At 52.3% G+C, this 24,743-nt stretch overlaps 1 protein-coding gene across 1 annotated transcript in view; it reads right to left on the minus strand.

Moving 5' to 3' along the window:
* Window positions 1-24,743, minus strand: part of LOC149862437 (myosin-7) — a 28,661-nt gene that overhangs the window by 386 nt on the left and 3,532 nt on the right. Inside the window, exons 6-38 of the mRNA XM_090050588.1 lie at window positions 24,379-24,406; window positions 23,919-24,030; window positions 23,411-23,503; window positions 23,164-23,227; window positions 22,941-23,039; window positions 22,270-22,373; window positions 22,008-22,146; window positions 21,785-21,903; window positions 21,117-21,266; window positions 20,727-20,897; window positions 19,583-19,892; window positions 18,847-18,920; window positions 17,204-17,291; window positions 15,723-15,840; window positions 15,500-15,623; window positions 15,138-15,274; window positions 14,739-14,994; window positions 13,032-13,274; window positions 12,288-12,464; window positions 11,873-12,018; window positions 11,444-11,534; window positions 10,594-10,983; window positions 9,619-9,745; window positions 9,198-9,316; window positions 8,832-9,028; window positions 7,731-7,914; window positions 7,483-7,648; window positions 7,029-7,153; window positions 5,924-6,232; window positions 3,050-3,253; window positions 2,389-2,514; window positions 1,922-2,197; window positions 1,038-1,133 (exon numbers count right to left, since the gene is read on the minus strand). Of these exons, the coding sequence (XP_089906714.1) occupies window positions 1,038-1,133; window positions 1,922-2,197; window positions 2,389-2,514; window positions 3,050-3,253; window positions 5,924-6,232; window positions 7,029-7,153; window positions 7,483-7,648; window positions 7,731-7,914; window positions 8,832-9,028; window positions 9,198-9,316; window positions 9,619-9,745; window positions 10,594-10,983; window positions 11,444-11,534; window positions 11,873-12,018; window positions 12,288-12,464; window positions 13,032-13,274; window positions 14,739-14,994; window positions 15,138-15,274; window positions 15,500-15,623; window positions 15,723-15,840; window positions 17,204-17,291; window positions 18,847-18,920; window positions 19,583-19,892; window positions 20,727-20,897; window positions 21,117-21,266; window positions 21,785-21,903; window positions 22,008-22,146; window positions 22,270-22,373; window positions 22,941-23,039; window positions 23,164-23,227; window positions 23,411-23,503; window positions 23,919-24,030; window positions 24,379-24,406 (5,162 nt within the window). The remainder of the gene's footprint in view (window positions 1-1,037; window positions 1,134-1,921; window positions 2,198-2,388; window positions 2,515-3,049; window positions 3,254-5,923; window positions 6,233-7,028; window positions 7,154-7,482; window positions 7,649-7,730; window positions 7,915-8,831; window positions 9,029-9,197; window positions 9,317-9,618; window positions 9,746-10,593; window positions 10,984-11,443; window positions 11,535-11,872; window positions 12,019-12,287; window positions 12,465-13,031; window positions 13,275-14,738; window positions 14,995-15,137; window positions 15,275-15,499; window positions 15,624-15,722; window positions 15,841-17,203; window positions 17,292-18,846; window positions 18,921-19,582; window positions 19,893-20,726; window positions 20,898-21,116; window positions 21,267-21,784; window positions 21,904-22,007; window positions 22,147-22,269; window positions 22,374-22,940; window positions 23,040-23,163; window positions 23,228-23,410; window positions 23,504-23,918; window positions 24,031-24,378; window positions 24,407-24,743) is intronic.

The raw sequence follows: 24,743 nt of genomic DNA on the forward strand, positions 1-24,743 counted from the left end.
ATCTGTTATCCCGTGGGGCTCTGAGTCTTCTGTGGGGCCAGGCCATGGCAGGGTCAGCTTTGTCCCATTGCTGCCTGGCTGCTATCCAGGGGGAGGTTTCTGTCCCACAGGCTGCTCAGGGAGGGCAATCACCTATGGAACTGTCCAGTGCTGGACTTCCAGCAGATGAGGAGTCCTGAAGGGGGTAGACCCTTCCAAGAATGCTCTCTGTCTGTCCATCCATGGATGCATCTCTCCCTCCCTCCCTATTCCTATGGGTTGCATCCATCCATCTATCCTTCTGTTCATCCTCATCCATCTGTCCATCCATCCATCCAACCACCTGTCTGTCCATCCATACATGAATTCAGCTGGCCATTTTTCTGTCTTTCCACCACCCATTCAACCAAACAGTTTCTAGGCCACTTGTCCATCCATCCAACCATCTACTCACTCACCATCCACCCACTCATCCATTAGTCCATTATTCTATCCATCTGTCCATCCATCCACTCACCTGTCCTCCATCCATCCATCCATCCATCCATCCATCCATCCATCCAACTGTCCAGCAAACCAGCATTCCCCTTGGCAGCCTCTGCACTGGACTGGCTACTGCCCCAGAAAGGAGTGTCCCGGTGAACTTCCCAAATTCATCTCCCATCAAAAAACCCACAGTCCCCAGTGACTGCCCTCACCCCCTCTTGCCCTCCCAGTGGGGACTGTGGCTACCCCAGTCCAAGATACTGGGATACGTGACTCATGGCTAGCATGGGTTTTGGTTTTGCAATGCATGCTGCAAAGCAGGAGGTGCAAGGATACACCAATTGGTGCCTCTTTCCAGTATGCATTGCAAGCCCCAAACCAATCATGCTTTGTGGATAAGACCCCCAGAATTCCCAGAGAAGAAAGATCTCTTGCAAAGTATTTGTCCTTGGCCCCTGGAATATCTCAAGGCCTTCAGCTGGGTTCCGGCATGGGGGGGTTGAGGGGCTTCAGGATCTAGAACGTGTCATAGAGAAGATCTAGACTCTCATCCCTACCCCCTGGACACTCACCGCCTCCTCTGCCTGCCTCTTGTAGGCTTTAACTTTGAGCTGGAGCTTATCCACTAGGTCTTGGAGACGGATCAGGTTCTTCCTGTCCTCCTCGGTCTGGAGAGAGAGCACAGAGGTGAGATCACTGCTCTGGAACCCAACTGATTTTGACCCCCATGGATCTGGATCCATCCCTGCCCCCCTGCTCACAGCCATGAAGTTATGACTCCATGAGTGCTGTACATCTCCAAGTCGGGTGGGAACTGAGCTCCCAGCCACCCATGACCCAAAGTGATCAGGTAGGTAGATACATGGAAATGCACTGTATTCTACATCATGCCTTCTGGTCTAGAGCTGGAAGCACCTAGTTTGTGGATGCCTGCTTTGCCTGGATTAAGATGTACTCTTCAGGAGAGAACTGTCTGGGGTTGGGAATATCCCAAGTGATAATTCTGCATTGGAACAGCCACTTATTTCAGTCACATGCATTGTGTTTTATCTCACTCTACTCATGTTCTAGGTTACACATCTAACAATGCAGGGTGGGAGACTTCCAGATCATTCTAGGCCAGGCGTGCTCAACCCCGGCCTATGGGTCAGAATCAGCCTACAGCACTGATCTCCTGATGCCAAATCTCTGGAACAAGCCCCTGCAGACTAGATCCTGGTGCCCAATCACAGCATGCAGGGCCTGATCCACCCTGCAGATGGGCCCCACACCATTCACTTGGCCTGGGGACCAAAAGGTGAATCACCCCAGCTCTAGGCCATATTCCTCGTTTCCTGCATCACCCCACTAGCATCCTAGCCTGATCACCACATGTCCTGGGTCAAACCTCTTGTGTGTTATAGCTCCAGGAGGGTGGGAGCCTTGGGTCCCAGGTCAGGGTTCTAGAGCACGATACCTGGTAGGTGAGCTCCTTGATGCGCCGCTCCGACTTCCGCAGGCCCTTGACACTCTCTGCATTTCGCTTTTGCTCAGCCTCCAGCTCGCTCTCCAGCTCCCGCACCCGGGCCTCCAGCTTCTGCAGCTGCTTCTTACCGCCCTTGAGGGCCAGCTGCTCAGCTTCATCCAGCCGCAGCTGCAGGTCCTTGATGGTCTGCTCCATGTTCTTCTTCATCCGCTCCAGGTGGGCGCTCGTGTCTTGCTCCTTCTTCAGCTCCTCTGCCATCATGGCTGCCTGCTCAGGGATGATAGAGTCAGGCTTGCCTCATTCCCTGAAACAGTCTGTCCTCCTCACCCTGGACATGAAAAACCCTTGGGTCCCATTTACTGTCCCCTGAACCACATGGTGGCCCTGCCCTGGGACAGGGTGAGGGCCATTATCCGCTGGTGTGGAAAGGCTCTGTGCCCAGTCCCCTTAGCACTCACATCAGTGATGGCTTTCTTGGCCTTCTCCTCTGCGTTCCGGCACTCCTGAACAGCCTCCTCCACCTCTGTCTGCAGCTGGGCTATGTCAGTCTCCATCTTCTTCTTCTGGTTGATCAGGCTGGTGTTCTAGGTGGGGAGGGGAAAGAGCTATGGCTTGGTAACCACTGGTACTGATAGGATATTCTCTACACCAGAGCCAGGGATTGGTACTCTGGACTGTTGTGGTGACACAGGGAGGAAATCTCATTCTAGATCATTGCACAAACAATCCAGTTGCCTGTATCTAGATGCTCCAGATCTGGACCTACATAGAAGTCCCAAGGATTCGTACTCCAGTCTGATGACCAAACTGGTGCCTACATTCTAGGTTACCCTTCTAGAGTGAGAGGATGATTGCTCTGGACAGGAGACTGAGGAGGCTCATGTTCTTGGCCATCAGTCAACAGATCAAATCAGGGGTTCATCATCCACAAGACAGGACCAGGAGGAAGATCTCGACTGGGTCGCTCAAGAACATGGATGATTCTGCATTCCCTAAACTCATTTCTAAACCCCCTCAGCTCAACATCGGGGTTGGAGATGGATCCCTCTTGGGTTGGAGGTTAGAGGTTGCTGCCCTGCTGCCCTGGAGAGGGGTTGGGGGTCCCCCCGTGGGCCTTACCTGGGAGTGCAGGAGTTGGACCCTCTCACTAGCCTCTATGAGCTCCTGTTCAGCCAGCTTGCGGGCCCGCTCTGTCTGTTCGACCACAGCTCGCAGCTCCTCCAGCTCTGACTGCAGCAGGTTGTTGCGCCGTTCCACAATGGCGATGTTCTCCTTCAGGTCCTCATTGGCTCGCACCACATCATCCAGCTGCAGCTGGGTGTCCTGGAAAGGGTGGGATCCAACATTTCCTGAGACAGAAAGTCCTGCCACCCCCTACTGTAACAGGGTCCCAAAACTACTGTGTCTTCATGTTAGGACCACTGGGATTCAAACCCACAGCGGAGAAGCGAAATCTGCCATGCCACCAGGCAACTGGGCAGACACCAGTCCCAGCCCTGCCTGGTCCCTCCCATGATGGGGAGGCAGGTGGCCAGAAGGAGCCTATGGGAACCATGAGTTCCTGACTGGGGCGGGGGTGGGAGAGGGCGCTATAAACCCACTTCTGCTTCTTGTGGGCTTGTCCAGCAACAGCAGTCCTGGGCATTCTTCTGGATCTCTGCCTTGTTCCCACTGGCTCCTGCCTGATCCCAGTCTCTTCACAGTCCCTGCCTCTGCCCTGTTTGGACCTCCTGGCTCTGATCTACCATCCACCCTGAACACAATACCACCTCAACCCTTGGCCTGATGACTTGGACTGCAACAGATTCCTGGTGACCCCAGCCTGTGTACGGTGACTTGCTAAGTGACTGCCCAGAGCTTGGTCCATCCTGACACTTCAGTGGCCCAGAGGGAGACGGCGGGTAGCAGGAGCCTTGCCACTTGCCAGTGACAGTGTTTAGCAAAGACTAGCAGTGCAAGCTAGCGATTAAGCTAATTAGCAGCACCTAGCCCCTGAAGGCAGAGAGCTGAATCAGAGGACAGAAAAGGAGAGGGGCCGGGGCTGTATATGCCTGGCTTGGGACTAGCAAAGACAATCTGGCCCTGATCTTTGGAGAGGAGGGAAGCTCTGCAGAAAGGCCCATGGGGAGCTGAGTGGTTCTGTGTTATAGTTGGTTGAAGTGTGTGACTGGAGGTTTGGGTTGTGATTGTGGAGCTGGATTGGATGCCATGGGGGTGGCTGGAAGACACTCTGGCAATGAGCATTGCAAGGGTCAGAGCCCTAGTAGGCCAAGACTACAGAGAGGGCAGCGTTATAAGGGTCAGGGACCTGGTAGGCTGAAATCAGGGCAGAGGACCCAACAAATGGGATCAGAGTAAGACCCATGAGGCATGGGCATGGCCATAACTGGTGCCCCTAAGGCACTTAGTGCCAGGAGGTCATGATTAGAGCCATAATCAGTGCTAGAAGAGCAGAGCCAGGGCCCAGTACAACAGATGCAGGGTCATGGGCCCAGTGCAGACAGAAGGGAGTGCTGGGTCTCCAGGGCCCTATCCTGATGTGCAAGGGGCAGGAGGGGTAGTGATGGGACCCCAGGCCTAGTCCTGACTTGCAGGGGACAGAGGGGCTGGAGCCCAGAGAGTGAAAGAAGGGATTTTGTCCAGACCAAGAGATGAAGAGGTGCCATGCTTGAGTGGGAAGCTGAGAGCTTGATGAGAAATGAAGCCAAGAAAAGCACATAGGGCCCTGCCACACATTCAGATTAAAGCTGGACAGAAACCTGCTGTAACCTTATTATTCATTTTCAAGCAATATGTTTGTAGCTGGCTGGCTCTTCTTATGGCTGGATGGCCATTTTTGTGGTATGATATTTATTGTGCACATGTGACTGGTCTAAATTTATTGCGTGACTAACCACTTAAATGTGTGATAATTACTTTGTACATGTGGCCAGTCTTACTTTGCATGGGCAGCCACTGTAAATGTATTGTGTGATTCACCAGTGAATTGCATAATACATGTAATGTGTGACAGGAGCCTTAGAAAGCTCCTGCTAATTTCTGAGGGCAATCTCTCTGGCTGGATCATCATTTCACCATCAAGGCATGGCAGGAGGAACCATTGGGGTGACCGGAGAGGGAAGATCAGGTTTTGCTATAGGACAAAGGACAGTCCTGAATCGAATCACCACCTGAAGCTTTGCCCACACCCCCACCCACCCTGGTCCAGGCAGGACATGTAGGCTGAAAAGCTGCAGTTGGCATCTGATGACATTTTCCATCTGTCTGCCCCCTTCCATTGCAACAACTGGCAAAGGCTGAGCTCCTCACTAAATCATAGGACCCTCTCAAGGCCCTACTGAATTAGAAACGTGGAGCTTAGCATCTATTTGCTCTCCTCTCCAGGCCCAGTTACAACTTGGTGAAGACGGAAGTTAAACTAAAATCGGTTATTCTGTTTTGGGGGAGAAAGAAATGCAAGAGACCTCACCTACTATGGCCATGAGCAAAGTGTCGTTGGGAGGGCAAAGGTAGAGTCTTAAGCCAATATTATCATACAGCCTGTTTATGTATTAGATTAGGGTTGCTCAACCTCTGGCCTGTGAACCAGATCTGGCCCACAGCCCAGTTATCCAGCTCATGAGCATCCCCACAGGTCCAGAAATTTGGTGGCGGGAGACCTGGGCCACCACATTCCTACTACCAAGTCTCTGGACCCATGGGGAGCCAATGGTAACTGATCACAGCATGCAGGGGTAAACAGGGGTAGTGCTGGGCCTATGGGACTCAATCCCAACATATGGGGCAGGAAGAGGGTGGTGCTGGGCCCCAAGGCCCTCTGGGATAGGACACCCTCGCAATGTGGTCACTAATTCACTGCCTGTTAATGGTTTGCTTTTATCCCTTCATAAATGGGCTTTGTAGAGTGGAACTGTGGGCTCTCTTTGTATGTTTCAGCCCTCACCATCCCTTAAGCACAACTGTTTAGGTAGTGCCTAGCTACAGCCCCGTTACCTTGAGGTAGCTCTGTAGTGTCTTGACTTGCTTCTGGGCCTCAGCGGCCATGCGGTTGGCGTGGCTGAGCTGGATCTCCATCTCATTGAGGTCACCTTCCATTTTCTTCTTGAGGCGCAGAGCCTCATTGCGGCTGCGGGTCTCAGCATCCAGCGAGGCCTGAAGTGAGTCCACCATCCGTATGTGGTTGCGCTTGGCCTGCTCCATTTCCTCATCCTTCTCAGCCAGCTTGCGCTCAAAGTCCGCCTTGAACTGGTTGAACTCCAGCTGGGCCCGCAGGATCTTCCCCTCCTCATGCTCCAGGGAGGCCTGATGGGGGCAGAGGGTAGGGAGAGAAAGGAAGGAAGAAAGAAGAGTTCATATAAAAAGTAGAGACAGAGAAAGTTGGTGTGGAGACAGAGAACAGAGATATATTAGGAAGATGGATAGATAGGCAGGTAGGTAGGTAAATAGGGGGAGGGATGGATGGATGGATGGATGGACAGTCAGATGAATGACTGGCTGGCTGGCTAGATGGATGAATAGATAAATAGCTATATGGATACCCTGTCACACAACTACAACCCCCATTGCCCCAAGATGCTGAAACTACCCTAATAGAGTGTGTTGGGGGAAAACAAAAGAAAAGACATTTGGATTCAAAGAAGGAATGACCAAAAGAAAGAAATGCATTGGTTATGGAGCAAAGACTGGAAAAAGAAATGGAGTGAAAGAGAGAAGAGAGGAAAAGAGAAAGAAAGAGAATGCACAAGTGAGGAAAGAAATGTAAAGGCAAACACAATGGAGGTGTGAAGAGAAAAAAGGGGAGATGGAGGGAGGGATGAATGGAAAGAGGAGGCAACAGTAAAGAAGAAACAGTGAAAAGAGAAAGAATGGAGAGGGGCCAAAACAGAGAATAGTGAGGTTGAGGAAGGGGAAAGAAGGAAGGAAAGAAGACAGGAAAGAGAAGAAATGAGGATGGAAGATGGGATGGGAATGGAAGACATGAATGGTGAACAGAGAGACAAGAAGTAGAAAGAGAAGAAGAGGTGAAGAAGGGGAGAACAGGGGACTGGGAGAAGGAGAGATAGCTGGTCAGGCCTGGCTGGGGAGATGGGGCCCTCACCTCAGCCTCCTCCAGAGCTGCCTGCAGCTCCAGCTTCTCAGCATCCAGCTGCTTCCGTGCCTTCTCCAGCTCGTGGATGGTCTTCCCGCTGCTGGCCAGCTGCTCTGTCAGGTCCGAGATCTCCTCTGCAGGGAAGGGGGGATAAGACCTGGCCGTGAGCAGGCATGGCAGACTGCAGCACACCCGAAGGGTGCTGGGGGGTGCCAGGCTGCAGGGAGGGGACCCTGGGCTTGGTTGGGTGAGGGACAGGGCAGAGCTGTGGGGGTAGGGCTCAATGAGGGTGGGGCATGAGCTGGTGATGCTGTGAAAAGCAGGCTCAGTAGGGGGCACCAGGTCCTAGAGCAGGGGCCACACTGCAGGAGGTGGGGAAAGGGATGGGATTGGTTCCCAGGGCTCGGGGGGTGTGGGGCAGGGCCTGTGGTGCTACTGGGGTCCTGGTGGCAGCTGCCCTCACCCTGGAGGTTCTTGTTCTCCCTCTTGAAGGTCTCCAGGTGCTCCAGAGACTCCTCATAGGCGTTCTTGAGCTTGAAGAGCTCAGTGCTGAGTGAACGGGCCTCTTTCTGTGAGGCCTCCAGCTCTGTCTGTGACTCCTCAAACTTCTGCTTCCACTCAGCCAGGATCTGGGGGTAGGCGGGATGTGGTCAGGCCCCCCTGCCAGCCACTCAGTCCCTGCCTGCCTCCCCATCTTCTACCCTTCCCCACCTTGTCAAAGTTGCGTTGCTTCTTGTCCATGGCAGCAGCGGCAGCGTTGGAGCGCTCCACATCCACCATCAGGTCCTCAATCTCATTCTGCAGCCGGTGCTTGGTTTTTTCCAGTGAGGAGCACTTGGCATTGACGGCCTCTACTGCCTCCTCCGCCTCCTGCAGCCGCTGTGCCAGCTTCTTCCTGCAACCAGGAGGCACCATGGGCAATGTTGGTCATCATGGAGGGCAAGGGAGAGGAGAGACATCCCCATTCCTATCCCCATTCCCAACTGAGATGAAGGGGAACTGGTTATGGAAGGAACAAGGCCCAGGCAACATCCAGGAAGGGAAGGAGGGAGGGAGAGAGGGAAGTCCCATGGAAGATGAAAGGAAGGGAGGATGGAGAGAAGGAAGAATGGAAGGAAGGTCCCATGGAAGATGGGAGGGAGGACAGAATGGCATGATAAGGACAGCAAGAGAGAAGACCAAATGAAATAAGCAAAAGAGGAGAAGCTGAAGGAGCCAAGAGAAGGTGGAAAGAGAAAGAACAGGATGAACAAGGAAATGAAGAAGAACAAAGAAGCCAGAGGATGATTAAAAAAAGGAAAGGGCAACAGAAAGAAAGAAAGAAAAGACAAATGAAATAATGAGCCAGAGGAGGGGAAAAAAGCAAGGAAAGGGCAGGGATGGAAAATATTCAGGAAAAAGAAAGGAAGGGAAAAGAGAATGAAGGAAATGAGTGGAAGAGATGAGAAAGCAAAAGAACAAATGAAGAAAGAGGACCAAAAGAAGAAAGAAACAATGGAGAAAAGCAGCAGGGGAAATGGGGGAGAGGAGAAGTGGAAGACATAAGAATGAAGGAGGAGGGAGGGAAGGAATGAGGAGGTGTAAGGAAGTGGGGAGTGAAGGGGCCCCCAGGACAGGACAGATGAGATGCAGGACAACTGAGAATGTCTCTGGGGAAGTAGTGGGAGATGGTAGATTCAGCTGAGAACCCCCTAGTCCAGGACAGTGTTGGCTGGTGGCCAGCATGGGAGGTGAGCTGGGGAGAGTTGGGGTGCAGGCCTGGGGGGTTTTCAGGAGAGGACCCTGGTGCCCAGGGCCATGGGCAGCACTCACTTGGCCTCCTCCAGTTCCTCGGTGCGCTGGATGGCATCAGTCTCATACTTGGTCCGCCACTGGGCCACTTCAGAGTTGGCCTTGGAGAGCGAGCGCTGCAGCTCAGCCTTGGCCTCTGTCTCCTCCTCATACTGCTCCCGCAGCAGGTCACAATCATGCTGGGCCGACTGCAAGGCATGTGCCAGCGCGTTCTTGGCCTGGGGGGACAGTGGGAGGGGAAAAAGCTCAGACGATGCCCCTCACTCCCAACCCATAGCTCCCTGCCCCACTCCAGCCCTTACAGTGCCCCTCCATCCCAACCTGCAGCTCCCTGCCCTACCCAAACCCTGCCAGTGGCTCTCACTCCTGCCCCCAACAGGTCCTTGCCTTCACTTCCTCCTCCAGCTGCCTCTTGAGGTCCTCCAGCTGCTGAGTGTATGTGAGCTTGCCCCGAGTCAGCTGGTTGACCAGTGCCTCTTTCTCATCCAGCTGCCTGGCCAGTTCACCTGGGGGTGGCCAAAGAGGTGGGTGAGGGGTCAACCCCTGGGGAAACCTCAGACCCTTCTCACTATCTCCAGATGTAGATGTGGGCCAGGAGGGAGGGCTTTTAGGGAGCTGGTTGAGAGGGGACAGGTTCCCAGGGGTACATCACCCTCCACATGAGCAGTAGGAGAAGGAGACAAGGCTCCCAAAGGTGCCATGAAGAAGACAGAGGTGTCTTCGAAATCCAGGGTGGGAGAAGGGGTTGTTGTGGTCCAACAGAGAGGTTAGGGTGACCTGGGGGGGACAGGCAGGGGTCCCCGCTCACCATTCTCTGTCTGCAGTTTGGCGCGTTGGGTAGTGAGGTCAATGACCATGCGTTGCGACTCTTCTGACTTGGATCGATGCTCGTTCATCTGGTCCTCCACCATCCGGCACATCTTCTCCAGGTTGGCCTGGCAGGCGGGGAAGGTCATAGTGTCATAGAACAGTACAGCTGAAAGGGACCTCCAGAGGTCATTTAGTCCAACCCCTGTCATCCCTATTCAAACCATCCTATACAAATCCATTGCCTTACCTCTTTGCCTAACCATGCAGGCAAGCCTGACACAATACAAGACATAACACCCTAACCTGGCATAGGTAAAGCAGGGGGACAATGGTGACCAAAGTACTGCTGCTGGAAAGGTTGAGAGATTCAGGAAGAGGGCCACACCCTGTGCTACAGAGGAAAACAGCCCACCCCGCCCCATACATACTAATCTGACCATGGGGTAAAATCCCTTCCTGACCTTAAATATGACAACTGGTCTAAGAATATGACAAAAGCAGGAACACATGGGGAGGAGTGAGACAATGAAGGAATGAGACCAGGGAGGTGGGCGGGGGTGGGAATGGAGAGGGAAGAAAACCAAGAAGGAGGCAGGAAAATACCCAGCTCCCTCCATGACCCCTTCCCCTACAGGGACCTTTTGGGCTCTACAGGCACTAGTGCCTCTCCCCAAGCCATGGCATCTCCTGACACCCATGGCCCCATTCCCAAGCTGTGACAATGCCTCCTTGTCTGTCTAAAACTGGAAACTATTGGCCCCTCTCCCTTGGCCATGCCCCATTAATGACTTATCCTATTCCATCCTTTGTTCCACCCACTAGTCTTAGCCATGCTCTTCCAGCCACAGCTCATTTTCCTCTTCCAGTCCGGGCTTCTTCCATGAGCTCTCACCTCTGAGCCTTGCTCCAACTCATCATGCTCCACCTGCCAGACTTAGCCCTGGCCACCTCACTCTGGCCTTGAGGAGCTTACCTTGGCCTTGAGGAGCTGCTCCATGTTGGAGGCAACATCATCCAGCTCCAGCTTGAGCTCGCTCTTCTCCTTCTCCAGCTTCTGCTTGACGCGCTGCAGGTTGTCAATCTGCTCACTCAGCTCGGCCACTGAGTCAGCGTGCTTCTTGCGCAGTGTGGCGGCTGTGGCCTCGTGTTGCAGCGTCGCCTCCTCCAGGTCTCGTCGCATCTTCTGGAACTCCACCTCCCTTTTCTTGTTCAGCTCAATCTGCACTGAGGTGGCCCCACCTGCCTCCTCCAGCCGCTCACTGATCTCTTCCAGCTCCCGTGATAGTTCTGAGCGCAGCTTCTCCACCTTGGCCCGGGCTGTGCGCTCTGCCTCTAGCTCCTCCTCCAGCTCCTCAATGCGTGCCTGCAACCCACGGAGAAAGAGTGCCTCTTCCTTAGAACACCCCATGTTCTAGATCATGGAAGAACAGTCTAGATTCTTGGCTGGATCTGTGCCAACTCAGTTCCAATGCAGCCTGTTGGTGTTCTAAATCAAGCTGAGACCTATCTGGGTGCTCATAATAGCCCACAACCCTCACATTCAGATTTACTAGGACAGATGTTCTAGATTATGTGGGTGATCAAACACAACTTGTTGATGTCCTAAATCAAACCGGGAAAAGGGGAACAAGCCATACACATAACCCGGCGGGATACTAGGTTTTTCCAGGAGAGGAAACTAGAAAACAGGAAGAAATGATGCCAGAATCCAGGCAGGAAGCTGTGGGGTCTGGTGGAGCTGTCCCAGGCTGATGGGTTCAACAAGGCATGGTGCTCCTCTCCACAGCCCACCTCATAGGAGGAAGGGGCTTCTCCCAGCTTACCTGGAGTTCTTTGAGCTTCTTCTGGAGTTGGACAGCAATGGCTTGTTCATCCTCAATCCGTGCATTCAGGGCATTCAACTCAAAGTCTTTCCTGCAAGAGAGAATGATCAAGTTCTGTTTCTAGGTCTGAGGCAATGGGTTGGATATACTGGACTAGAGCAAGGAGGCTGGGAGCCAAGATGCCCAGGTTCAGTCCCAAATCTGGAAGTATGGTGTGATGAGTTAGAACATGGGGGTCTGGAAGCCCTGGGTTCTATCCCAGATCTGGGAGGAGAGTGGGGTTTGATGTATTTGAACACTGGGGCTAGGAGCCAGGACACCTGGATTCTATCCCATATCTGGGGGAGAGGGAGCCTGGAAGGTGAAAGTGGAAGCTGGCAGGGACCTGGGAGAAAAGACTCTTGGCCAAGGACCCAGGTAGCTCCTTACTTCTTGAGCTTCTCATCCAGCTGCTGCTTGTCATTCTCCAGGTCCATTATGCTTTCTTGGGCCAGCTTCAAGTCCCCTTCCAGCTTCCTTTTGGCCCGTTCCAGGTCCATCCGGATCTTCTTCTCCTGCTCCAGGGAACTTTCCAGCTGGTGTGAGAGAGACAACATCAACCCACTGATTGTTGATGAACCTGGCAACCATCCCCCAGGACCTTCTGGGAGGAGAAAACTTGTTGTGGCTACAGTGTCATGGATTTCCATCATCTAAACATATCGTGACAGTTCTCCCACCCACTTAGAATTCCCCCCTCAGAATTCCCCCCTGCAGATGCAAACTCCTACAGACTCCGAGGAGACACCAAGCAAAAATAATCAAGAGGTGGCAACAGCCTTGCCCCAAGTCTGGCAGTACTCACGTCGTCCACCTGTTGCTCCAACTTTACTTTGGCCTTGGTCAGGGTGTTGACCTTGTCCTCTTCAGCCTGCAGGTCATCCAGAGCTTGTTGGTGGGCCTCCTGCAGGGCCTTCTTCTCCTTGGTCAGCTTGGCAATGATCTCATCCAACCCCGCCATCTCTTCTGTGAGGTTCTTGACCTGGGTGGGAGAAAAAAGTGGTGTGTGATGTTTCTGGAACTACAGAGCCAAGAGCAGAGTCCTACATGTGAATGTTTGTGTGCATTTGTGTTGGGGAAGGAGGTGGGAGTGGAGTTTACATTGTTCTCAACCTCACTGGGCTAATGTGCATTCAGCTCTGCAAGCATTAGTGCTAGTGAGCTCAACTTAACCCAATCTGACTAGTTAGGAGGACTGAATTGAGTTGCATTGGCTGAGTTGAACTTGCTCAACTCAACTCAGTTCAACCACCCTTGAAGCCGCTCAACTGAATTCCATCGACCAATCCACCTTGAATCTGTTCGACTCCACCTAACCCAGACCAACCAATCTTGAAGGTACTTGGGTGAACCCCACTGAAACAAGCAGCTCTCAACTAACCACTCAATTGAACCAAACAGTTCAACACAAATACCTGCACCCAACCTAACTCTCCAGCTTTGAACCTGTTCAACTCAATCCATCCTGAGGCCACCCAACCCAACCCAACCCAACCCAATGCGCCTTGAGAGGACTCAACTGCAGTCCATCTCACTTCCTCATCCTCACCTTGTTCTCTGTTGCATGCTTTTCCTTCTCCACCTTGGCCAGGGACAACTCCAGATCGTCAATGTCCTTCTTGAGCTCTGAGCACTCATCTTCCAGTTTCCTCTTCTTGGCTGTCAGCTCAGCGTTCATCTCCTCCTCATCCTCTAGCCTCTCCGTCAGCTCCTTTGCCTTGGCCTCTAGCTGGATCTTGTTCTTGATCAGCTGGTCACAGCGTTCCTCAGAGTCTGCAAGATTGTCTTGCTCCTGGAAGCGAAGGGGAGGATATATGAAAAGCAAGAAAGGAAGAGCATGGGAAGTGGGTCTTGAGTGGGAACACAGGATCATAGAAAAGTTGGGCTGAAAGAGACCTCATGAGGTCATCTAGTGCAGCCCCCTGCTCAAGGCAGGATTGTCCCCAACTAAACCATCCCAGCCAAGTGTCCATCCAACCTGCTATTGAACATGCAGGGACGGAGATTCCACAACTTGTCTTGGTAACCTGTTCCAATGCTTGACCATGCTCACAGTTAGAAAGTTACTTCACATCTCCAACTTCAATTTCCTCTGCTGTAGCTTGAAGCCATTGCATTGCCTAGAAACTTGCTAACCATGCACTCCAACCCATCGTCCAAAGCAACAGTGATCAGCCTTTTCACCCTATGGCTAGATGAGTGGTGCAGGGCCTGTCTGCAAGCCAGACTGAGCCCTGAAGCCTGGCACCACCCCAGTTTGCCCTGTGTGCTGGGCTTGAGTCCTAGGGGCCTGGTACCACCCCTTCTGGTACCCCACATGCTGGAATTGGGCCCTGCCTGGCACTGTCCCCTCCTACCTCCCACATGCCAGGATTGGGTCCTGAGGGATCAGCACAGCCCCATCCATGCCCCCCCCCCTTGCCAGGATTGGATACTGGAGGAACCATACCACCCCCTCCCACTTCCCATACACTGGGATTGGGTCCTGGAGCTAAGCATGAGCCCCTCCTGCCCCCCATGCACCAGAATTGGGTCCCAGGGGCCCAGCACTGCCCTCACCTGGCCCTTTGTGTTGTGATTGGACACCAGATCCAACATGCAGGGCCTAGGGCTCCCTGTGGGTCCGGAGATTTGGCAGCAGGGGACTGGTACCACTGCTTTCCCACCACCAAATCTCTAGACATATGGGGAGCCCTGCAGACTGGATGACATTGTGCTATGGGCTGGATCTGGACAGCCTATAACCCACATTAATGTTCTAGAGCACAGGGGTGATCAAATGCAGCCTGTTGGCATTCTAGATCAAACTGAGAACAGTTTGGGCTCTCCTCGGAGCCTAGAACCCCCATGTTCAAATATAGCGGCATGGATGTTCTGGGTCACATGGGAATGGCCTGGAGGCTGACCTCAACCCTCTGCTGACCCGCAGGACATCCTTGAGAATCAAACTCAGGAAGGTTGAGGTGCAGGGGAATCTAGATTTAGTCTCCAACCAGCTGGCTGAAGATGGATGGAAAGAGGCAAAGGAGGGGACATGATATAAAATAATTCACCATGTTGCAGGAAAGGGAGAAGGACCCATCCACATAACCCAGTGTGGAAGTATAGTTTTCAGGAGAGGGCCAGAGGTTGAGCACCCCTGATGCAAAGCATTCATGAAGGTACTGAACAGAGGATTTCCACAGATCTTGGGCTCCCCTGCCATGAGACAAGGCTCCTGAAGGAGACTGAGGGCTGGGGCCTCCTCATCACTCACCGCCTGGACTTGCAGCTGGAGGTCATTCTTCTCCTGGAGCAGAGAGACCATCTTCTCCTCCAGCTCCTTGCGCCGCTGCTCCGACTTTTCCAGTGCCTCCTTCAGGCGCCCAAATTCCTCTTTCATCATCTGCATTTCCTTCTCCGTCTCTGCACTCTTCAGCAGTGGCTTGATCTTGAAGTACAGCTTCATCCAGGGCCAGTTCTTCACCCCCATGAAGGCCCGGATGTTCCACTGGATCACCAGCAGGGAGTCCCTGCAAAGGGGCGGGGGGTTGGTGGCCATGTGAGCTGGGGCTGCAAGCTTCTCCAATAGTAGTGCTCCCAGCACAGAGGCCAGCTCTGGGGCTGTGAGTTTCCCCCAGCAGTGCCCTAGACCACATCTCTACACCTCACCTACCTGCGCTCCAAGATCTTCTTGAATTCTTGCCGAGACAGGTAGCCACGGACCTGGGCCTGGAGCCGGGTCATGATCCGAGCCAGACGCTCGTCCCGCATCTCCTCCAATAACCCCAGCAGCCCAGCCTTGAAGAACACCTTTGGACGGGGAAAAGAAGTAGAGGGGTATAGACCCCATTGAGCAGCATGGGACCCCCAAGTGCCAGGCTGGGGGACAGGGCAGGGAAGGGCCCAGACTTCTACGTCTCAGTACCTTCTAATGCCAACCAAACTATCACTCTCCTTACTTCCCAGACGTGTGGCTAGTGGTGGTCCTGCCCCTAAAAGGCCCCTCCCTCCCCCAGGAAGGTCTCTCCCCCTCACCTTGGTGTGCCCAAACTTGTACTGGTTGTGGTCTATGTCAAGGGAGCTCAGCAGCTTCTCTGCCCCCTTGCGGCTGTCAATGAATTGCCCCTCAGGGATGGCCGCAGGGTTCAGGATGCGGTACCTGGAGGGGGCAAGGGAAGGTGGTGTTAAGGAGCCTGGACTACATAAAACCCCCAGAGTCTGTGAACTTCTGTCCCAGTGGTGTCCCTGCCCGACCTACCTCTGCCTGAAGTCCCCGTAGAGGATGCGGTTGGGGAAGCCCTTGCGGCAGATACGGATGCCCTCCAGCACGCCGTTGCAGCGCAGCTGGTGCATCACTAGTGGGTTGTCCATCACCCCTGGGGGTGGGGCAAGAGGTGGGTGTTTAGACACAGGAAGGGGAAAGGATAGGTAGCTATGGGTCCCATTCCTCAACCTTTGTGTTATGTCTCCACTCCCATACTGAATGAGGGACTGAATGCATACAAAGCCAGGCCCTGCGTCCTTCTCGTCCCCAAAGCCCCCCTCTCCATCCTTTAGCCTTGCCTTGGTGCCTCTAAGGAGGATGCATGGAAATTAGGCCCTGCACACTTCCTCTAGCCTGCTCCTTTAAGAGGGCAAACAACCAGACAGGTAGTTTGCAGATGGGGAGACAGGGATAATCGGAGAGTCATGTGACCAGCAGGGGCAGGGCTACAGCTATATAAGCCCAAAGCTTCAGCTGGCAGGGCAGTTTAGCCCTGGGACCCAGGGAAAGAGGAGCTCCTGGTAATGCAGCATCAGGGCTCCAGAGGTCACGGTGAACTCTGGGGGTCTGGGAGCAGTAGACTGCAGCCCGGGGCAGAGAGAAAGGCCAGTGTGTGCAAGCAGGGGTTTGGGTATCTGCCGGAGGGGGTAAGTATTCTCGTTTAAGTTTACACTGGTGGTTTAGCTGGGGCAGGCTCAAGCCGTACTCAAAGAGCCAGTAGCCCAAGCAGGGCTTTAGACAGAGGTTGCCAGAGCTGGGGAAGCTGAGTGGTCCCAACTGGCCCAAGATTGGGGTCAGGGCCCAGGAGGAGCCAAAGGTCCAAGAGGGACCACCACCAGGGATGGAGAGGGTCAGGGCCCCGCAGGGAAGGAGAATGGAGCCTAGAAGCCAGGTCCTGTACCATGGGCTTGGCCTAAAGGACCCAACGAGAGCATAGAGGGAGAAGGCTGATAAAACCAAGACCCCTACAAAGTGGATAATGGTACAGTAATACCCACAAGGCTTGGGGCATGGTGTTGGCAAGGATCAGAGCCACGCAATCTGCTCTTGAGGCTACAGATGCCCTGCAACAGCACAGGTGAGCCAAGAAGAGCCTATTAGACTTGAGAGCCAAGCTGAGGTGGAAATCCAGAGGAGGGACTTTTATGGATTCAGGCTCTAACAGCTCACAGACAGCCTCCCTTACACTGTTTCCAGTAAGAACAAAGCACGGTAGGTGAGTGAACAAGGTGTGTGTATGGGGGGCGGCGGGGAAGGGGCTGTATTACAGCCTGAGCCAGGCAGGGAACACACAGCTACCAGGGGGCATCATGGCTGCCCCAATGGCCATGAACCTGCTACAGGCAGGGATGGAGGGCTCCATGTGTAGGCCACACCAGCGCTGCCTCCTTTTGCCTCATCCCTGCCCTTCAGCTGAAGGAGATGCAATGGGCACTGAAGGAAAGCTAATCTGTGCCAACTGTGACCCCACTAACCTGGAGACTTGGTCTCGTTGGGAATGATACACCGGACAAAGTGTGGGTGGGTGGAGCGGAGGTTGGTCATTAGCTTGTTCAGGTTCTCCTGGGGACGGGGATGGAGGGAATGAGGCAGAGAAAGAGAGATGGAGAGAATGAGATGAAAGAAGGATACAGAGAGGGACTATACCATTTTTTCTAGCATACATCAAACATCCTTTCCCCACAAAACCAGCTGTGGGTAACTAGATTGTATGTTACATGCAAGAAATACAGCAAGCACTGTTTATTGGATGTAAAATCTGCAGACATCCACAGGGAGCAAAACAGTGAGTAGGCCAAGCTCCCTCATTGCTGCTATTCAGTGACTTACTAAAAGGAGAGATCCTTTCTTCTTCACTGTCTTTCAAAAATAAGGTGCATATTATATTCCAGGGCATACTGCATGTGAGAAAATATGGTAGATGTGAAGTTAGATGTACAAAGATAGGCAGCATGGAGAAGGAAAGAGACAGAGGGGAGAGAGGGAAGGAAGAATGGATATATGAAATAAAAGGGAAATCAGCAGAAAGAGAGTGCAATGAGAGACCCCAGCGGTCCTTTCTGCCCAAGAGCCTGGTGGGCTGGACCCAATAATCTGTAAGGTCCCTTCCAGTCCCAAACATCTATGAAACTATGAAATTAATAAACCAGTAGCCTAGGGCTATATCATTCAGAGCAAAATCAAATATAAATTTATTAGAATGTGCATTCATTTGCTATATCATATATGATGTATAATAAATGCAACAAACCAGGGGAAAATAACCAAAGGTGTTTCATTGGTCCTGTAATCATAGTATGACATGGATACCTCTTTTCAGACTCATAAAATGCAATAAAGCCGCCTTGAGCATCATGGCAATCCACCCAATGCTTCGGTAAAAGTTATTTCAACACCCGAGTTCATGTTTTTAGCTAGAGTCAAAAATAGTCAGCTGGGTGGTGAAATAGGAGTTACATAACCAGGAGCAGCTAGCAGCAGAATCGCAAAATAAAGGACAGTTGGATTAGTGGAACTCTGAGACCATTAAAAAGGAGAGAGGGGTGTTAACACCTGGGAATGAAGTGATCAGAAGGAATCAGATAGGTGATCATGGGCCATCAAGTCAAGTAACTCCCTCATTGCTGCCATTGCCAGGCAGTTGTTTTTAAACTTTGGGCAGAGCAGAAATCAAAGGTGAGGCACTGGAACTCCACCACTGCACCCTGCCTGAATCTGCCCCTGGATACAACCAGTCAGAGAAATCCAGAGAAAGAGGAGGGGGGAAAAAAGACAAACAAGGAAAATGGAAAGAAGCAATGGAAAAAGAAGAAAGAAACACGAAAGAAGAAAGGAGGGAAGGGAGACAGAGAGAAAGAGAAATGACTGGAGGGGAATATAAGGAGAAGAAAAACAGGTAGAAGAAGAAAGGGAGTGAGAGATGTGCACAGACAGATGGAAAGAGTGAGATGGGTTGGGGGGAGGGGGTGGTGGAACTGGCATAAGAAGCCAAGAATATGAGATGCAAGAGGAGGTGGATCATGGATCCCATAGGATTTGTAAGCCAGACACCCCTCCCCAGGCCATGTTTTACCCACACCCCCTAAAGTCTTCAGCTTGCCCGGGGCCATGTCCTCACCCGATGCAGAGCTGACACTGTCTGGAAGGATGAGCCCTTCTTCTTTGACCCTTTGCCTTTCCCAGTTTCAGAAGCTGTAGGGAGAAACCAGGACATGTCATAATAGGGAGTTGGGTCTGGCGAAGTAAAACAAGGGAGCTTGGAGCCCAGATGCCTGGGGTCTATTTCCACTGGGGCTGGGAGTGGGGTTAGAGCAGGGGAAGTGGGACCCAGGACCCTTGTCTTCCACCCCAACTCTGAAAGGGAAGTTGGCATGTAATGAGCTAGAACAAAGGAAGGTGCTGGGAGCCTGGCCATCCCAGCTCTGGGGTGGAAATAGGGTGTGGGGAATTAAAGCAGGGGGGACTGGGAGCCAGGCTGTCTGGGTTCCATCCCAGTTCTGGGAAGGGAGTGGGGTCTCAGGGGATAGAGGGGCTAGGAATCAGGACACCTGGGTTCTCCCCAGCTCTGGGAAGGAAGTGGGATCTAATGGGTTAGAGCAGCAGAAGTGGGAGCCAGAAAACCTAGGCTTCATCCTCACCCTGGGAAGGGAATGGAGTCTGTAGGGTAGGGAAAGTTTGAGCAGAGGGCTGGAAACTAGGATGCCTGGGTTTTATCTCTGCTATGGAAGGGATGTGAGAGCTGGTGGATTAAAGTGGGGTTAGGAGCCCGGGCTCTTAGGCTCCTGGACTTTTGGAACATGTCCACTCTGGGATGGTAACTGGGCTTGGTGGCTTAGAGTAGGGGGGTTCCTTACGTGAATCGGCCCCAGCATAGTTGGCAAAGAGGAGAGCAAGGAGCTTGAGGGCAGATTTCTGGTACAGCCCCACTACAGTTTCATTGAGGGGGTCCTTGTTCTTCTGCAGCCACCCAATTATGTTGTAGTCAACAGTGCCAGCATAGTGCATGAGGGAGAAGTGCGCCTCTGGCTTCCCCTTGATGTTCCGTGGTTTCCCGAAGTTGGCTGACTTTCCCAAGTGATTATCAAAAAGTTTGGCCTTGAAGGTAATGTCAGTGGCCTTCGGGAACATGCACTCCTCTTCCAGGATGGACATGATGCCCATGGGCTGCAAGAGAACCAGGGGAGGGCAGGGGCATTAACCATGAAGGCAGGTTTGCTAACCCAAGAACACTTTTTCTACTGATAATCTGCAAGTTTCTTTACTGACAGCCAAACTTTTTTACTGGCACATGTTGTTACTGGCACATGTTGTTGCTGACATGCATTTTAGATAATGTACATGTAACTCTTCTTCCAGACTCTAGACATAATGATTGGGTTCAAATTTAGGGGTTTAATATCAAACATCATAAAACAGTAAAAACAAATTCAGCTGTCAGAGAAAAAAGGTTTGCAGGAAAAAAAGGAGTGTTCGAACCTTGTTTTACTGCAGCGATAGTTTCATACTGTGCTGCTCTCCTTTCCTTCCAGGACCCCCCTACTCACTCCAGCACCCTTATGCCCCCAACTACCCCCTGCTGCCCCCTCCAGCCTAACCCCTGCTAGATCTACTTTCCCCCTTCTAGCATGGACCCCCAAAGAAGCCTATCTGTGACCCAGCAGTGCATCCAAACAGCCTAGGATACAGCAACAGCAGATGGCTGAGAGAATGCCCTCTGCAGTGTGCTGCACTTTCACTCAGATGCCAGGTGGCACAGCTATACTCTGTCTGCCAGAGATTCAGTCAAGCTTCAGCTGCTTAGCATTTTTACTGGAGGCTAAAGTTTTTCATATGGACTTTCTTGACAGCTTTTAGACTTTTTTTTTTTTACTGATAATTGGCAACCCTGGCTGGAGGGCTCTGGTGTTTCCCAATGGTGGGCCTAGCCTCCCCTCCAGCGATGGGAGGAACACTCAATAGTAGGCCCACAGTGAAGGGAGGAACCCAAGCCAGACGTACCTTCTCAATGAGGTCAATGCAGGCCTGCAAGTCCATGCCAAAGTCAATGAACTCCCACTCAATGCCCTCCTTCTTGTACTCCTCCTGCTCCAGCACGAACATGTGGTGGTTGAAGAACTGCTGCAGCTTCTCATTGGTGAAGTTAATGCAAAGCTGCTCAAAGCTGTTGAACTGGGTAGGGGAAAATGGAGGCCAGTATGAATCCAGTGGTTCTTGCTGAGGGAAGCTTGGGGCTGGAGCAATGGAGAAATCCAACCCAGAACCAATGCTCTTGCTCCACAGCTCCCAGCGTGCTCCCTGCTGGGGCTGGAGTAGCCAGGAGTTCCCCACTATGGCCACCACTCTGGCCCCACAACCCCCATATCACCTCCTGTTGGTAGGCACACTTACATCGAAGATCTCAAAGCCAGCAATGTCAAGTACACCAATGAAGTACTGACGTGGCTGCTTGGTCTCCAGTGTGTTGTTAATTCTGGTGACCATCCAGCTGAACATCTTCTCATAGACTGCCTTGGCCAGGGCTCCGGTAGCATAGTACACCTGGGTGAACACAGAGTGTCATGACCTGACCCCTCCTAGGAACTGGGATGGTGAATCCCAGCTCCCGTATCCTGACTGGCCCCAGGCCTGGGCTAATGGATCCCCCTCTACTCACTGAACCCCTTGGTGGAATGAAACAGCAGAAGGAAGGAGTCCAAAAATGATAGAGAGAGGAGAAACTGGCTCCCAGAAAGACAGAAAGCATCAAGGGAAGAAGAAAAAGAGAGAAAAGGAGAAGCAGTAAACGAGCATGGATGGAAGGAAGGAAAATAACAGTGGGAAAGATGGGAAGAGCCAAAGAAAAGAGTGAAGAATGGATGAAGCAATAAAAAGAATAAAGGAACAAAGAAAGGAAGTAAAAAAGAGCAAATGAAGGAGAAACAGGAGACAGAGCAGTGAGAGGAACATAAGGAGAAGGCAAGGGAGAGAGATGAAAGCAGAAAAAAAGGAAGGAAGAAAGGAGGGATGGACAGACCAATGGATGGATGGCCAGCCCAGTCACCATCTTGGAATCTTACCTGCTGGACATTCTGCCCCTTGGTGACATACTCGTTGCCCACTTTGACCCGGGGGTGGCACAGCCCCTTGAGCAGGTCAGCCGAGTTGAGCCCCATGAGGTAAGCTGACTTGTCCGCCTCTGGAAAAACAGAGGAGACAAAGTGAGTCCCCTCGACCCTAGCTGCAACCCATGTGAGTCCCTCTCCACTGGCCTTGTGCTCCCAGGACCCAGTCAGCACCCACCCTCGGTGCCATCAGGCTCAGCCTGCTCCTCCCGTTGCTTCTGCTTGAACTTCATGTTGCCGAAGTGCATGATGGCACCCGTCAGCTTGTATATGGAGTTCTTCTCCTCCTGGGTGAAGCCCAGCACATCAAAGGCACTCTGTGTTAGGAGAGGGAAAGAACCTTGGTGTCATCCAAAAGTGTCCCTCCAATGGGTCCCCCACTAATGTCTGGAGGAGTCTTCTAGCCAGTGTTGCCTCGGCAGTCTTCAGGCACTACTCACGTCAGTGGCCAACAACTCTTCTCCGTCATCAATGGATGGCACTGTAGTCTCTCCTTGGGAGATGAAGGCGTAGTCATAGGGGTTGTTGGTTACCAGCATCATGTCTATGGAGGGAGACAAGGGGGCAAGTGAGGCAGTGTTGCCCAATGGGAGAAAACCCTTATGTAGATGATGTCTCTGTTCCTACTTCTGGTTGGGTGCTGACAGAAATCAATGCAACGTAAATCAGCAATGCAACCCAACTCAAGGGAAGGTCACATATGGGCCCCACAATTTGGAGTCAGAGTTGGAGCCATGTGATGTGAGGCTTGTGGAATCATTGATATGTGAGGCTACTCAACTGGATAGGAAACCACATGATGGGTCTCAATCAGCTTGATCCCAGCCAGCATTGAATCCAGGAAGGGAAGGCTTAGAGCTCCCCACACTCTCTACTTGACTCAATTCCCAGGGAGTCATTTGAGGACTCTGGGCCTACTGGGCCTTCCCTTCAACTCAGGATGAACCACAGTCCTTCCACTCAAAGACTGGAGACTCTTCAACTCAACTCATACAGACCTGAGGCTGAGGAGCTTAGTGAGACCTGAGCTTACCCACTTACTTGGAGGCCTCTCAACCCAACATAGAAAGGTGACCCACCAGTCCAAGCACCATCAGCTAGTGAGGCTTACCCAACAGCTCTGGCTTCTTATTGGACAGGATCTGGTAGTAGATATGGTAGTTCCTCTCAGACTTGAGCTGGAAGATAACCCGGGATTTCTCCAGGAGATCTGAGGGTGGGAAGAAAAAGGTGGGTGAGAGAGATGGTCTTGGGAGAGATGGAGAAGGTGCATGAAGAATGAGACTCAAGGGGTGGAGAACAACACTGAGAACAATGGTGTCCATCGCACTTACAGGTCTCAATGTCAGCAGAGGCCAGCTTTCCTGTTGCCCCAAAATGAATTCGGATGAATTTACCCTGGAGAGGAACGAGAGTCATCAAATGCCCATTGTAAGGACTTGTATAACAGGGATGGCTCCAAAGATTCTTTCCCAGCCAGACACCAGCCTCCAGACCGATTCATCCCACATGTAGAGCCCTCCTGTAGGCTCCCATTTGAAAGAGCTGTTCCCCAACCAGCCCTAATCATGGGACACTCACAAATCGGGACGAGTTGTCATTCCTCACAGTCTTGGCATTACCAAAGGCCTCCAGGGCAGGGTTAGCTTGGATGACTTGATCTTCCAGTGTCCCCTGAGGTGGTAGGTGACATCAGATAGGCATGGAGGAAGTGGGAGGAAGAAAAGGATATTGTTAGAAGCCAGGAAAGACAGTGTAAGGCAGAGAACGGGTGACAGGGATGGATGGATGGGCATAGGCACAGATAAACACATTAAGGATGGACATGGGAACGGATGAAGAGTCATACTGGGATGAGTGTATGGATACTGAGATAGATACAGGGATGGGTGGAAGATATGAAAAACAGACGGAAAGATATGAAGATGGAAGGATGGAGAGAAAGATACAGGAACAGAAAGGAAGAGGGATATAGAGATAGGCAGATGGCTCCATGCATCCCCAGCACTGAAGGACTGCAGGGATAGATAGTCAGCTTGGACAGATGTGCATACTCATGGAGGGGTGTGAGCGGGGGCGGGGTGCTCACCTTGCCTGTGGCAACCGGTTCCTTCTTGCTGCGGTCGCCAATGGCTGCGATGACCGCAAAGTACTGGATGACCCGCTTGGTGTTCACAGTCTTCCCTGCCCCGGATTCTCCACTGTGGGGGGAGGCAGTAGAGATAGTAAGATATGGGCGGTGGGGCAGAGCAAAGAAGTACAAGGGGTGGCAGGTCAGAACTTGAGCAAGGGTGGGGTAAAACGTCAGGGGGTGGAGCTAAGCCTCAAGGGGGTGGGGCTACACCTTCAGTGCTAACCCTCCAATAGGCAGGGCTAGGGGTTCAGTCGGTGACAGGGAGGTACAGCCTCTAGGGCAGGCCTACACCAGGAAGGGGTGTAGCTATGACATAAGAGAGGCAACAGTATTGGAAGGCAAGGGTACAAATGCTTCTGGGATTCCCTGGCTTCCTGGGAAGGGGCCCTGGGGTGACTGCAAGGGGAAGACTCACGTGATGAGGATGGACTGGTTCTCCCGATCTGAGGCCAAAGAAGGGGAAAAGAAGAAAGAAAATGAGATGGCTAAGATCTAACTGCCCTGTCCCGCTGCCCCTAGCACTGCCTTCTCCAGAATAGCAGCGGGGTCTGCAAATCCACCAGCATGTAGGGTAGTATGGGACAGAGAAGATGAATGGGTAGAGCTAGGATTATGGTTAAGGGTATAATTAGGTTTAGGGATAAGGTTATGGCCAAGGGTATAATTAGGAGTAAGGTCATGGTCAGGAGTATAATTAAGGTTAGGGGTAAAGTTATGGCTAAGGGTATTATTAGAGTTAGGGGCTAGGAGTTATGGTGTGGGCTACATGACTGCTTCTTA

This window comes from Crocodylus siamensis, chromosome 6 (genome assembly GCF_052110815.1).
Source record: "Crocodylus siamensis isolate JL-2025a chromosome 6, ASM5211081v1, whole genome shotgun sequence".
NCBI classification, from domain to species: domain Eukaryota; kingdom Metazoa; phylum Chordata; order Crocodylia; family Crocodylidae; genus Crocodylus; species Crocodylus siamensis.